Source organism: Piliocolobus tephrosceles, chromosome 8, assembly GCF_002776525.5.
Source record: "Piliocolobus tephrosceles isolate RC106 chromosome 8, ASM277652v3, whole genome shotgun sequence".
Lineage (NCBI taxonomy): Eukaryota > Metazoa > Chordata > Mammalia > Primates > Cercopithecidae > Piliocolobus > Piliocolobus tephrosceles.
Window position 1 is genome coordinate 77,721,361 of NC_045441.1, and position 14,956 is coordinate 77,736,316.

Sequence of the window (14,956 nt, forward strand, 5' to 3'; positions counted from 1 at the left end):
GGATGCATTCTCTTTTTAAGGTTTTAGTATAAAGTCATTCGAGAATAGAATAATGAATGAACTTGGGTTCCACATCCTTGTAAAACATTATTAATTTACGTGGGCTGAATTTTTAATGCTTCTATTGGCTATGCACAAAAATGGGAAGTTTTGGCAAAGGAAAGGAGGAACGATTTGACATGGAATTCAGTCAAGCAATTACCTTTTAAAGCCAGATGGTAGATTTCTGACTGTGATTTCTGTTATAGAAAATCTGAATTTAGAGAATCTCTGTGGTTTTATCTCAACTTTAGCATATCTAAATATCCTGTTGAAAATCTTATTCTGAAGAATGGTATGACTGAGTAATCCAACTGGTCAGTACCTGAGTCGATGCAGAAAATAAAATATTAAGACATTTACCATATATGCAGGTGCTATCATTGTGGCAACTTCCACAGTAACCTTTTAAGACTAATTAAGAAAATCAAATATAAAATATATTTTTAACTACAAATACATTATATTTAAATTATACAAATTATTATATATATAATTATATGTAAAAAATAGTGCTTTATATTAAATAAGAACATGTGATGAAGAAACAGGGCTCACCAGGTAAGTTTTAGGCTTGAGTTCAAACAGGAGAGAAAAGCATATATTCACTTAGGCATCACTACTAAAGACGTAAGTGCTTCCAAAAATACACAGGGAAACTGGTCATCTTTCTTTTTCAATTGTTTCATCAAGAAGAACCTTTTTCAGGTGATAAAACTTACAAGCTAAATTAAAATGCACTGTACTCATTGGCAAGCTACATGAACAAGAATAATGTGATCACAGTACTTGGAAGTTTTTGATTTATAACTATACTATTCTCTACTTATAAGGCTGCAGTCTAGGAGGCAGAGCAATGAATCATTACAATTGTCTATCTGGGAAATGTCAAAAGATTAAGCAAGGGCAAAAGAAGGGAGAAAAGGAAAGAACACACATTTCTGTCCAAGAAATATTCCTCAATTAATGGAGGTATATCAGTAACACATAAATCCAGTGCTAAATAAATAATAATTACATTTTTAAAATCTTCAAGCAAAATCACTAATGAACCATAATGCTTAAACTTCCTTGGTGGAAAGCAGATGACCCTCTGAAGCTCTGATAACTAAATGATTCCTTATTCAACTACCATTTGGTAATCTACCCCTACATACTAAGCAATTTAAAAAGCAAATTTAAGTTGAGGAAATAAATTAGATATTTGAACCAATCATTAATGGATCCAGCATTTTTGAAAAAGAACACATAGAGTTTAATTGATACTTTGCCAATACAAAAATAAGCATCCACAGAATGTTTATTTACTGTTTAAATTACTCCATATTTTCATATACTGTGAACAGAAAATATATTTTACCCCACACATAGTAAAAGCAAACAAGTGCAATCTCTCAAACATTAAAATCATAATCAAATCTGTACAACAGATAAATAAATGTATACCTCTAACAGCCTGTGGAAAAAAAAAAAAAGCAAAAACATTTATTGACCAAATTCACCAGTTTACTTAAAATTCTACTTATGGTAATACAGCCCAATCATAACAACTTGCATGTTTACTACACTGTACAAGTTTAGACTGATAAATATTTAAAATAGGAGGTGGGTAATAGGAAATACCAAATGGCTATAGTTTTCCAAATATTGGAAATAATATATGAAAATTAATTAGTGGGGATAACAAATGGATCCACAGGGTAACTGGTATTACACTGGTATAGCTTGAGGAAAGGAAACAGGTGAACGTTTGGATTGGAAAAAAAATTTTGGCTTTTTATAAAAAGAAGCAACAATAACATCAACAATGACAAAACCCTGTACTGGAGCCTCAGAACTGTTCTGTGAGACAAAGTGTACAAAGATTTCAGCTTGCATACCTGAAAACCACAGTTAGGAAGAAAAATCATTTCAGAAAACATAACATCAGAACAAGAACACATATAAATTAAAGGCATACTGTTTATCATTCCACTTCATTGCACATATAAGAAAACAATACTGCCGTCATTCTTGAGTAAGAAAGTTTCCAATGAAATAGGAAGTTCCACAACGAATATAGGTGCAGATAGTCTTATTACCACAAATTTAGTTATATCAAAACACTCGGTGGTGTCACTAAGTTAATTAAATTATCCATACTTTTTACTGGAAAGGTAATCATTCCCCTGCCTTCATATGTTAACTTAAAATCATTTACAAATGGAAATATAGATCCAGTAGAAAAGACTTCACATGCAATTCTATACAACGCATTCCGGTTTTTTGTTTGTTTGCTTAGTATTTCACATTGGATATGTACATTTCTAATATATACAACCACACATGTTCAACAGATATCACAGAACTGTCCTCTTGCCACAAACGTTTATATTTACGTATACATTTATATCTCCAGATAGATGCTTTTCTCTTCTAGAGACACACAAAGTAAGCCTGAAGAGTTTAGGTTTTTTAGAATTTTTGGAACCTAATGTTTTGATTTATCTTGAATGGATGATAAGATGAGGAGTCCACAAAAAAATGCAGCTATACATGCCAACCTTTTCAAGAGAGATGAGTTATCTTTAGGAATAATAATCTGTGCAAGATCATTAGTGATCTGAGAAATTTCATGTGCCACACAAACAAATATGAAAGTGCTGACAATGATGTTGAGCATAGGGTTTCCAGGTATCAGTACCAAGATACCCCTTGTGTCCGCTGCCAGCCATATGTGATACTGGCAAATAAACAGCTAGGAGAAAAAATATTTAAGTCAGATATTTATAGAGGGTCCATGAATAAATTATAGTTTTTCCTAATTTAAACATTTAATCGCATAGTAACATTAGAAGACTTTTCTAAAACCATTTTATTCTGTCTCACTATTGGCCCTGAAAAGTCCACTGCAGTCTACTCCTTAGAACTCCAACTGCTAATACAATCTCTCTTATAAATGAGACCAAAGAAAATAATAGAACAATTATTCAAGAACTCAAAGAGGAATTTATTTTCCCTATTTTAAGAGACAATTTAATAAATCTTATACTCTAAAAACTCTAAAATATATGTTATGATTACAATATAAATTGTTTTAAAACATTCTATTTCAAATAGAAAGGCTTGGACTACTCAGAATACATTTCAAAACCTACTGTTCAAACTGATTTTGTAAATAATTTCATATAATGTATCTTACACAAAATGTAATGAGTTTATACTTTCTCCCACAATTTCCAATCATAATAAGGATAAATTTTATTATGGTGTGCATCAATAAACTGAATTCCAGTAATCTATTTAATTACGGAGATGAACAAAAAATCAAAATCCCCTTAGCTTGATTTCATTTATATACTTGGTCTAATATTTTTCTCTCTTGATCTCAGCATCTTGGTTGTGCTTGAAAGCTCAAGACAACGTAAATAATATTTTGCAAGAAATCTATATCTAGTCATTTAAAAATAAGGCTTAAAAACATTCAAAAATACTTCAGTATTGTTGAAAGTTCTAAGTCTCTTCCCTGCAATTCCATAATAGCTTTGGTTTAGAAAAAAGTATGTCTGATTTTCATACTCACATATATATATGTGATATTTACACACATACACATGTACATACACAAACATGTGACACCTGGCTGTGTAAGATAAGCAAAATATTAATGTACCAACCTCTAATGAAATTTTTCCAAACCAAGCAAAAAATGAACTGTAAACTGAACGGGCATATCCAGGGATGTTCCTTATTAGGATGAAGGCTAAAATCTAAAGAAAAAGCACAAAGGCAAATATTAATAATCTCTTTATTGAAAATTATTTTGTATAAAGCTGTCTTTTAAATGATAACCTTATTCTTTGTGTGTGAACTTGACACATATACAATGGTCTTTTTATATTCTAAAAGTATTAGAAAGTTACTTTTGTTCTAGAGCCTACCCAAACTGGATTTCTCAACACATGGTCTGTATGCTGCATACCAATGAACATTTTTAGTAGTACATGACTGAACAATTTTATGTATACTGAAAAAATTACAAATTTATCTAGGGCCCTTTGTGTAGAAAAAGCTGCTATCATATTTATGTAGCAACACTTCACAAAATCATATAATTTTGGTGCTCTCATAAAGTATCTGCTTGGTTGACAGTCACTCCCTCTCTTGACTCCCTTCAAAATTCTCCTTTGGCTGACAGCCATGATAGTATGGAAAATGGCATGGCTTTTAACATGTCTTCATGTTTGCTCTACATGGCCTCGCAAATGATGTCTTGAACTATATTCACATGTATGATATTTTCCTCTCTGGATCTTTTCTCTCCCGAAAGAATCTCCAGCTTTTGGGATCCTGGCCTTTACTCCTCTCCCCTATCCTTCTGTACCAGGTGGAACAATCTTTCATTTTCGGTGGAACAATCTTGCATTTTCTTTTCTTCTTCTTATTTTTTATTATACTTTAAGTTCTAGGATACATGTGCACAACGTGCAGGTTTGCTACATAACTACACATGTGCCATGTTAATAATTGTCTCACATCCAATAACCAGCTTACCAAGCAAAGAATCCTTTCCTTAGAATCCACCCTCCTCATAAAAAAGCAAGAAACTGTAAAGAAAAAAAGAATCTCCACTTTTACTACTACTTTCCAGAAACTTTCTTTATAAAAGGATTGACAAATCTGTTCACACTTCAGGGAAAAACTCATATTCAATGTTGATCATCTTGGGTATTTTGTCAAAGGATCTAAGAAGTCTCTAGGATGCATAAAAGATGAAGAAGGAGGAGATAATACGGGAAAAAGGAACCAAAGTGAACCACTCAGGTATAATTGAGTGATTCTCATGGGCAATAGCATCAAAAAGACTCAAGTTTAAATCTCGTCTTTTGCTTGTGTTAGTTCTGGGACTTGTGGCAAGGCACTTAATCTTGTGGGTCTTTTTCTTAATTCCCACAGAGATAAGCTTTACTTTGAAAGGTTGATGTGAACATTAAATGAGAAAACATACATAAGGTACTAATTATAGCATAGGTTGTGAGTCATTTAAAGAAACATTGTAAATAATAGTACAGGTGATATACAAAATGGTGAAAATCATGAAGGTAAGACCTAAACAAAGGTTTTAAACATAAAAACCATTTAATGAGTTTATTATAATAAAAGTATTGTGTAAGATGTACAACACTAAAAAGAATGTAGGCTCCAAGAGAGTAGGAACTATGTCTGATTTGGTAACCACTGCAGCCCTTGGCATAATATCTAGCATGTAGTATTAACTTCTTGGGTTTTTTTGTTTGTTTGTTTGTTTGAGATGGAGTCTTGATCGTCGCCCAGGTTGGAGTGCAATGATGCAATCTTGGATAACTGCAACCTCCGCCTCCTGGGTTCAAGTGATTCTCCTGCCTCAGCCTTTCAAGTAGCTGGGATTACAGTTGCCCACCACCATGCCTGGCTAATTTTTGTATTTTTAGTAGAGACAGGGTTTCACCATGTTGTCCAGGCTGGTCTCAAACTCCTAACCGCAGGTGATCCACCAGCCTTAGCCTCCCAAAGTGCTGGGATTACAGGCGTGAGCCACCATGTGTGGCCGGGAATTAACGTTTTCTAAGGGCAGATTAAGTGAAAAATACCGAGCTACATCATTTTCACATATTAAATACAAGAACCCTTTGAAAGAGATTTTAATACCCCTACTACCACAGAGAAAGACGGGCTTAGAAAGATGAAGTAACTTCTCTACATTTTCTGGAGTTCAATCTCAAATCTCTCTGCCTCTAAAAACCATTTTCTTATCAAGAATTAAGATGTAAAAATTTCTCTAAATCAAGATAAGTACCTGCACCACAGAAACAGATGGATGGAGTTCATTGCATTCTGCTTTGTTTTTACAACTGCTAGCCCAGATGGAATAGGTCTAAAACAACAAATGTATGGAAAAGTTCACAAAAACAAGTCTGGAAGAGGTATAAGCCTCACGGTGTTTTATTTTTTTAACAGTTTTCTTCATTTATAACATTATACTTCATTATGCTATATAACAACTATCAGTAAAAACTGCTTACAAGTTTGTCCATCACCTGTTTTGTTATGTTCAACTGTCCAAACATAAGAAAGCACAGAGGGAGGTGCACAAGTCTGTGCTTTTCTGGAAATAGTGATCAAAAGGCAGTGATGGCTCTCCATATGAAACACCTTACATTATATTTTCTCCCAAATTTACTGTAACTTTAAAAATTCCCATTTAATTGAGCTCTCGTTTATTCATTTTTAACTTATATACAGTCTCTTTAGAATTTAAGTGCAGTTAGAAAAATAAGGAGATATACATCGCCTCAAGCATTTAACATTACCTTGATTTGATCATTATGCATTGCATGCTTATATCAAAATATCACATGTGCCCCATAAATATGAACTAATACGTATTCATAATTAAAAATAAACAATTTTTAAAAACTATTGAAAGTGTTTTTATAGATAAAAATATGGTTTATTTTTTTAAAAAAATACGCAAACATTTTGCATGCATTTGAGATAAATGTGTATTCTGCTGTTATTGCTTACCTAACTATTCTAACATCAGGTCAAATTGATCATGTCCTTAAGATATTCTATAGCTTTACTAAATTTGTCTAGTTATCCTATCAATTACTGGAAGAGAAGTATTAAAATTTCTAAATATTAAAAAGAAAAATAAGGAGAAAACAATAAAAGATTTATTATTAAAAATAACTGATTATATTTTCATATCTTAACATTAATATTCCATACCATTTAGGATTTTGGAAAGTTTTCAAAACTTACCAAGAAAGAAACTACTGAAATAAACAATAGAAAATTTGAAATTTTGTTTGAAAAAAGAGGTTCACCCTTTCCTTCAGAAAGTATTTGACGCTTCTGCAAAGCCAGATAAATGAAAGCAAACAGCATTCCATGGAAAACTACCTGAAAAGTAAAGAAAGAAAATCTGTTTTAAACAGTTAGTTTTCAAAAAACAGGAAAACTATTTGGCTAGTGAGGAATATATGAATAAAAGTAGGTAGGTTAAAAGCTTAAAGTTTGAAGTGTCTATGAAGGACTTCAACTTCAAGAGTGAAACTTCAAGAAATTAAATAAAGCCGATGGTTATTAGAAACCATCAGCAATAGATAAGCAAGCATCTCTTGGAACAATATGAGATAACGCTGGTTCATTCTGAGCCGTCTCAGTGGTAAGTGAAGTAATAAAGACAATGTAAAAATAATAAGAAACTCTCCTACAGACGTATGATAAAATTTAAATGCACCCAACAAAGACGAAACATTTTATATCAGTCCTTTCAGTCAAATAAAACAAAGAATAACACCACCAGGTCATAATTTCGAAAAAAAGCATATGCTCAAAAAAGTGAAAAAAATATGGTAGAACAGAAAGTATACGAGCTTTCTCTTTTTAAACAAAGACTTAATGTGAACTATCATTGCAACAGACTGAACATTTCCTTCCACTCAAAATCGTAAGTTGAATCATGTTAATCCCCAGTGTGATAGTTTTGGAGGTAAAGCCTTTGGTTGGTCATTAGGTCAGAGCCTTCATGAATGGGATTCATGCCCTTTAAAACAAAAAAAAAGACCCCAGAGAGCACCCTTGCCCCTTGCAGCATGTGAGGACAGAGTGAGAAGTCGAGTGTCTATCAAATAGCAAGTGGGCCCTCACCAGACCAAATCTGCTGGTGTGATTTTACACTTCCCAGCTTCCAAAACTGTAAGAAATAAATTTTTGTTGTTTATAAACCACGCAATCTATGGTACTCTATTACAGCAGCCTAAATAGACTGGGACAGTCATATCATAATACACTGCTCTAACGAGAACATTGAGTAAATTTAAAAATTATTTGATGTAGAGACTTTAGCAAAGATTTTATTCAGATGTGGTTTTGAAATGCAATGTAGTACACTGGAAAAGTGCATAGGTGTTGGAAACTAGGAAAGGCAAAGAATAAGCACTAAGAAAACATGTGTTGGAAAAAAGAGATGAGTCAAAAATGAAAGGAAAAAAGGAAAGAATTAATTAACAGTTATTTAGTATCTGTTTTCCAAATGCTGTGCTAGATGTACATTTTCTTGGCCAATTAAACCTTAACCCTTCTTCAAGATCAAGTTCATAGACTAATAAAAGACACTGCTCTTTCCTCTTTGCACACTTCTACCACAAAATCTATATTGCATAGTTTAGTATCCTCTTATAATAGTAATCGTGGGTTTTAAACTAGATTCTTTTTTTTTTTGAGACGGAGTCTCGCTGTGTCGCCCAGGCTGGAGTGCAGTGGTCGGATCTCGGCTCACTGCAAGCTCTGCCTCCCGGGTTTACACCATTCTCCTGCCTCAGCCTCCCGAGTAGCTGGGACTACAGGCGCCCGCCACCTCACCCAGCTAGTTTTTTTGTATTTTTTAGTAGAGACAGGGTTTCACCATGTTAGCCAGGATGGTCTCGATCTCCTGACCTCGTGAGCCGCCCGCCTCGGCCTCCCAAAGTGCGGGGATTACAGGCTTGAGCCACCACGCCCGGCCTAAACTAGATTCTTAAAGCTTAGAAGCCTGCTGGGATGTCTTCTTTCTTTCTCTAATGTATACTTCATGGCATCACCATCTAGGGCATATATTGAAACTCAATAAATATTGTTTTGAATGGCTGAAGCATATATACAACAGGTCACCTACAAATCAAAATTATAAGTCAGACAAAGACCACATTATAGAGAACATTTTAAAATAATATTTCCCAGCAGACATATATACACATGCATACTCTTTCACTGCTCTAAAGAAACGAGTGCAAGGGGTAGTGGACTGCTTTGATTTACTAAATCAACATCTATCTTTATTCTGAAACTAAGTATAGATAGATCAAAAATTTCCACATTATTTTCCAACAGTATGATTTGAAATGACAAAATATCACAAAGTAAATACATACATAACGGTCTAACCTCCATCTGAACCACCATTCATACACATTCCCTTTCAGTTCAAAACACTTGGACAATGGCCAAAGAGAAAAGATCTTCTCAAATGCACCCTGAGAAAAGGAATCCAGAAAATAAATTAAGATGGTACAAGTCAATATTTGCTTTGCAATTCTATTATAAATTATAGTTTTCCAAAGTCTGGATTACATAAGAGTAATTCACAATGTTAAAATTCTGTTTTATTTCATTTGAAAATATCACTTCATTTGAAATGTATTTCAAATGAAATTTTTAGTTGAAAATAAATTTATCTTTCAATGACCAAAAAAGATGACTTAAAACTTGGTAAACTTATTTTCATTTCACATGAAAGACTACTGAGAGTGTAAAATTTTCTTGAGCCCCCAAATCAGAAAACCTGGTAATTAGAAAATCATTCTATATAAGGTTTTTAATCTCACAAACAAAATGATAGTATTTACTAATCAAACAGAAAAATATAAAATATTTCAGCCAATATGGTATCAATATCCCAAATAACAACTGTTAAAGTTAAAATATAGTTATCATTCTCCAAATGTCCTCAATAATCTATAATTAACTATTTGAGTTAAAAGAGTCCACTGAATTAGTCACTTTATTCAATCAACCATACTCAAATGCCATTACCAGCCTTTAAAACAAAGTTTACAGTTTTACTCTGGTAAAGTTAGTGAATAGTACCCTCTTATGAATCTGACAGGTTGGAAAATCGGGGAATGAAGGGGCAGAAGTCTTGGGTACATTCCTGAACATTAACGAAGTCTTTCAAAGAAGAGAACAAAACCCTCAATTTTCAGAATAAAGAATCACAATGAACTCTCTATCAAGGAAAGCTCCATTATTAGACCTAATGCTACGGCATAAAACGTGTAACATCGTGATTTTTAAAGAGGCTATTAAAAAACAAAGAAAAAAGATGAAAATAATATTGTATTTTAGATAATGTTGCGTCTTTAGGTCAGAAGAACTTTATAATATTATTTTAATAAAATGCAACCATCTCCATTTAACCACAGAATTTAAAATGCACATAGCATATTAAAAATAGATTATATCAAAATCTATATCTCAGAAAATTAAGGATTTTTTTTTTCTGAGATGGATTCTCGCTCTGTTGCCCAGGCTGGAGTGCAGTGGCGCGATCTCGGCTCACTGCAAGCTTCGCCTCCCGGGTTCACGCCATTCTCCTGCCTCAGCCTCCCGAGTAGCTGGGACTACAGGTGCCTGCCACCACGCCCGGCTAATTTTTTTTTTTATTTTAGTAGAGACAGGGTTTCACTGTTTTAGCCAGGATAGTCTCGATCTCCTGACCTCGTGATCCGCCCATCTCAGCCTCCCAAAGTGCTGGGATTACAGGCGTGAGCCACCGCGCCTGGCCAAGGATGATTTTTACCAAGAGTGGAAATCTGAAGTTGAAGTGCTTATAGATCATATATACATGTGTGTGTGTATACATATATATATCAACATGAATATAGATATACACTAAGTACATACCTCTTAGATAAAATATATGATCTTACAGATCATACACATGTAACATACCTATCTATGAATATATATGATGTATACACAATTTAAAATTTTATCTCTAATTAATTTATTATGTGATCAATAAACAAGTATTTATTAAGCACTGTTTTGAGAAAGACAGTGGGCTTTTTGTTCTTGTCCAGTGGTCAACGCTGACTCAAAGCTAGGGAAACATTCTTAATCCCTATATTGAATCTCTAGTCAGCTTTTCTTTCTTTTCCTCAGCAGTAACCACAGAGTGTTGGGAATTTTAATGAATAACTGTCAAGAAGTTGTTGCCATAACCTGGCTATTTCTTTATACATTTGTCAGTTGTTTCCTTATTTATCTTCTATAAAAAAGCTTGAGTGTCAGGCAGAAATAACAGTGCTTTAAAGACCTCTAAGTATAAAAACAAATATAAAAGTCTACAAAAAGAAAAAAAAAAACCCAAACAGCATAGGATTATACATACACACAAAATGCCTATAGGGCACTTCCTTCCACCTGACACAGCCAGGTACAAAACAGAGTGTTGGCGATGTGAGTACACTGCAGAATATGACACAACTATAGGCATTCAAATTAAAATGTGTTGTTATAAATATCATGCTGCCCAAATAATACATCTGCCTGATGGATTTAACCAGCAGGCAGCAGATTGCCATCCTGTTAAAATAACAATATCTCCATCATCAGAATAGAAAAATACAAGGTTAGAGCTAAAAAAAATGACCACAAGTTTTATTTAATTAAACATACTATATATACATAAACCCCTTTGCTCCTAAGTTGGTTTTACTAACTGCTAAAATTTTACTGTATGTAGTTATGGAAAAATCAAGTAATACTTTGATACAATGAATAATATACAAACTAGCTGCAAATTCTGTCAAGAAAATTTTGATCTCCGCTTAGACTAGTGTCTTACAAGAAGCATTCAATAAATGTTTGATTGATCAAAGTCAAGTAAAATGGATCTTGAACAACTGCCAGAGGAAGAGCTTTAAATTGCTCTTACAACAAAAACAGTGGTAACGAAGTATATATATCTCAAAAGAACTACACTGAGTAGTCAACTACAGAGTGACACTTTTATTACAGTCATTAAAAAATGAACGTAAAAAAAAGCTCTGACTCTTCTCACATGCTTTAATAGATTTGAACTTTAAAATGAAATACTAAAAAATATAAACTGAAAGGATTGTACAAACCTGAGAATATGCCAAAAAACATATGAATAACAGCAAAAAGCCTAGTTTCAACAGTAAGCCAAAATGCCAGAAACAGTTTCCTAAGAGAGAAAATATTTAATTTACTAAAAAATAAATTTGTATTACACAACATATTAAATACTCTCTATTTGATATATGTACATGCTGAATAATTCTTAAAAGAATATAAGAATGCTTACAAGAATACACAAAATATACCTAGCTGGTATAAATTACAAGTAGGACAAAAAGAAAAACAAAGGATTCTTGCTAGGAATGAGGCTATAAAGTAGAACTGATACCCTGTACACCTGCTGTTCATCCATTAGAAATATATTTCAAAATGCCTCCTAGATTCAATTATACTTATTCATTATTCAAAGTTACAGCAACATCTGGAACAAGATGTTCAACAGAATTCTAACAAACACTCTTGTTGAATATGACTTAGGTGATATTGCTTAAACATTAAAGTTCCAAGGAGAAAGCTTAAACTCCCTAATGGATTAGAGTTTAAATATAAAATGTATTGTAACATATGCATATTTAAAATTACGTGTTCAAAGTTTATACATATTGATGGTTTATTCGATTAATATGCTGGGTTTATATAGAGAAATTAAACGACAAAGGCTGTCCAAAGACACTATAGGACTTTAATAGAGGCTAGACCTCAACTCATTCCTGAAAAATTATTTGATATTATACTGGAAGCTAATGGAAAAATATTTTTGATATATAATATTTGGTTGAGTCAAGTTAAATACATTTTTTAAAATAAAAAATTACTTTTCCAAAAAAGGAAGATTTTATTTTAATTATATGATCTTGAGGGTGAAAAAAGCATTAAGATAAATGACTGTGGCCTCACTTTGAACATTATTAGTAACTAACCATGTGAAATTTGAAAATAACAAGCTTTTGGGTATTTAGGTTCCTTATATGTAAAACAGGTTGATAATAACTGCTTTAACGCTTGTCTAGAAAATAAATTATATTACTGCTTTTAATTGTGTTTGACATAAGAAGCATTTTGCAAAGAAATATTTACTCAAAAATCTCAATATATACATAAGAAATCAAAGTAAAGCTGCCAAGATTGAAGCAAGACATAGGGGCACAGAGGCTTATTTGGCTTTCCCTTCTCTCTTTCAGGTCTCTCCACTCTGCCTCTGTATAAGAAGACAGTTTAAAAACTGTAGCATTCGTTAATATGTAAAATGGTTTTGAAGAATTTAAATTTAAAAAAGAAAAAACACACATAAACTATTATTCTCCATTGTTATATTACTTTAACTACTTATCTGTAACATTTTAGAAATATCGTTTAAGAACAGAATTTCAAAATGTCAAAACTACATATAAATTTAAACTGTCTATATCACTTAATAAAAATAATATCCTTTAGCAACTAAAAAGAAATTTCACACTTTGAAAAAATATATTTACTAACATTAGTAAGAAAGTATATTTACCGTTTGCTTTCTTTTGGATTATTTGTGGCCACAGTGCTAAAGTAACATATATGACCATGAACCATACAGTGACCAAGGGGACAAAGTAATAGAATTGATAAGGTCGATCCATTACTATACATAACACCACTACCAGGAAATTGAGACGAAATAAAACCTATTGAAAAGGAGAAGAAAATAGTTTCATTCTAAGTAATGGTTTTCATTCTAGGTATACACAAACAGCAAAGGCAGATTTTCTCTGACAGAGTATAAATGGCTAAGACTCAGTAATGACTGTACAAGTACATATTACTAATCCCTTAAATTACATTTTTTCTACAATCACTGTAAAGAGTTGAATATAAAATATGCATACATGATTACATTAACTAAATCCCAGCAAAGCACCAACCTAGGCTGTACTCTGGCTATAATTGCTATTTTGCTAAAGGAGAAAAAAGCAGTCCTTCTGAGGGCTATAGTTTAGAAGCATAGATTACATTATCTTAAGAAAGCATTGTCCATTTCATCTAGTTTAATGTTGATTTACCCCATTTGGGATCAAATTAAGAGTTGTCATACATACAAAATAGTATTACTCAAAACTCAAATTTAAAAGTTGAGACTTTCGTAACAGTCATTTCAGATATCAGTTTAATGTCATTCAAAAAACACAGAATTTGGGCAGAGCTTTATTAGTGCTCTACCACTATGTGACCTTGGGCAAATTATTTAAGCTCTCTGAGCCTTACATTCCTCATCTGTAAATATAAGGATAACAACTCAAGGTTGTAATGTGGGGCAAATGAAGTAATGTTTAGAAACTACTTAGTACTAGGTAGAAACTTAATTATATATTCATCCTCTTCTCAGAGAAAGAAAATACAGCACATTACACTAATTCCAGGTAACTGTCTGTTTCTACAAAACCAAAGGGAATCAGCAATGCTCTCTCCTGTGTACTAGTGCTTTTATTATATATTAAATTATATTTTCCTTCTTTCACTATTTATCTTGAAATACTAAACATAGAACACAGAATACAACTTTACAGTGCTATTTCATAAATTCAAATTATTCATAGTCTTATAACGACTGTATTTATATTTTTTTCTCAAGTTAATGATTTCTCAAGAAAGCATGTTCAACTGAAAGAAAAGGAAATAACAGTGCATTCCTACCTGACATACTCTATGGATTCCAAAATCTCCTTTGATCCAGAAGTATGAGAAATGACCATACCCTGTTTGAAATAAGTATGCAGCAACCAGAACTCGAATGTGCATGTATACAGGCAAAAACTGTTGACAAAGATAAACAGGTAAAACATATGTTGGCATCAGCTACACCTTGGATTATCATGAAAAGTACATTTAACAAAGATAATAAATCATTATTAGCATTTGGCATCAGTTCAATCACAAAGTTGATTCTCATAAGTTAATCATTAGAGCAAGGATTACAAAAACATAGAATTGGAATTGGAGAGACCTAGGTTCAAATTCTAATTCTGCTACTTTCTAACATGACTGAGTTTTCTGATTTGCAAAATGAGACTATTCCTTCCTTCCTTGAAGGGTTCTTGTGAAGGATGAATGAGATAATAAATGTGAAGCACTTTATACATTAACTTGAAACCAATTAAAATTCAATATATGATAGCTATAATTATTAACTGTCATACATCCTGAATGCAAGATGGATTTGCACTTTTACCCAGTGTAAACATAATTTAGGAATATTATTTCCCTCCCACTCTTAATT

The 14,956-nt window shown here is 32.6% G+C and overlaps 1 protein-coding gene across 2 annotated transcripts in view; it reads right to left on the bottom strand.

Annotated features, from left to right (window-relative positions):
- Positions 1-1,270: 1,270 nt before the first annotated feature.
- The window catches only part of CASD1 (CAS1 domain containing 1), a 48,800-nt gene continuing 35,114 nt past the window's right edge, over positions 1,271-14,956 (bottom strand). For both annotated transcript variants that reach the window (XM_023226630.2, XM_023226629.3), the window contains 8 exons: positions 14,374-14,493; positions 13,211-13,367; positions 11,736-11,815; positions 8,976-9,077; positions 6,823-6,963; positions 5,855-5,932; positions 3,696-3,788; positions 1,271-2,776 (listed from right to left, as the gene is read on the bottom strand). In XM_023226630.2, the coding sequence (XP_023082398.1) occupies positions 2,510-2,776; positions 3,696-3,788; positions 5,855-5,932; positions 6,823-6,963; positions 8,976-9,077; positions 11,736-11,815; positions 13,211-13,367; positions 14,374-14,493 (1,038 nt within the window). In that variant the 3' untranslated portion in view covers positions 1,271-2,509. The remainder of the gene's footprint in view (positions 2,777-3,695; positions 3,789-5,854; positions 5,933-6,822; positions 6,964-8,975; positions 9,078-11,735; positions 11,816-13,210; positions 13,368-14,373; positions 14,494-14,956) is intronic.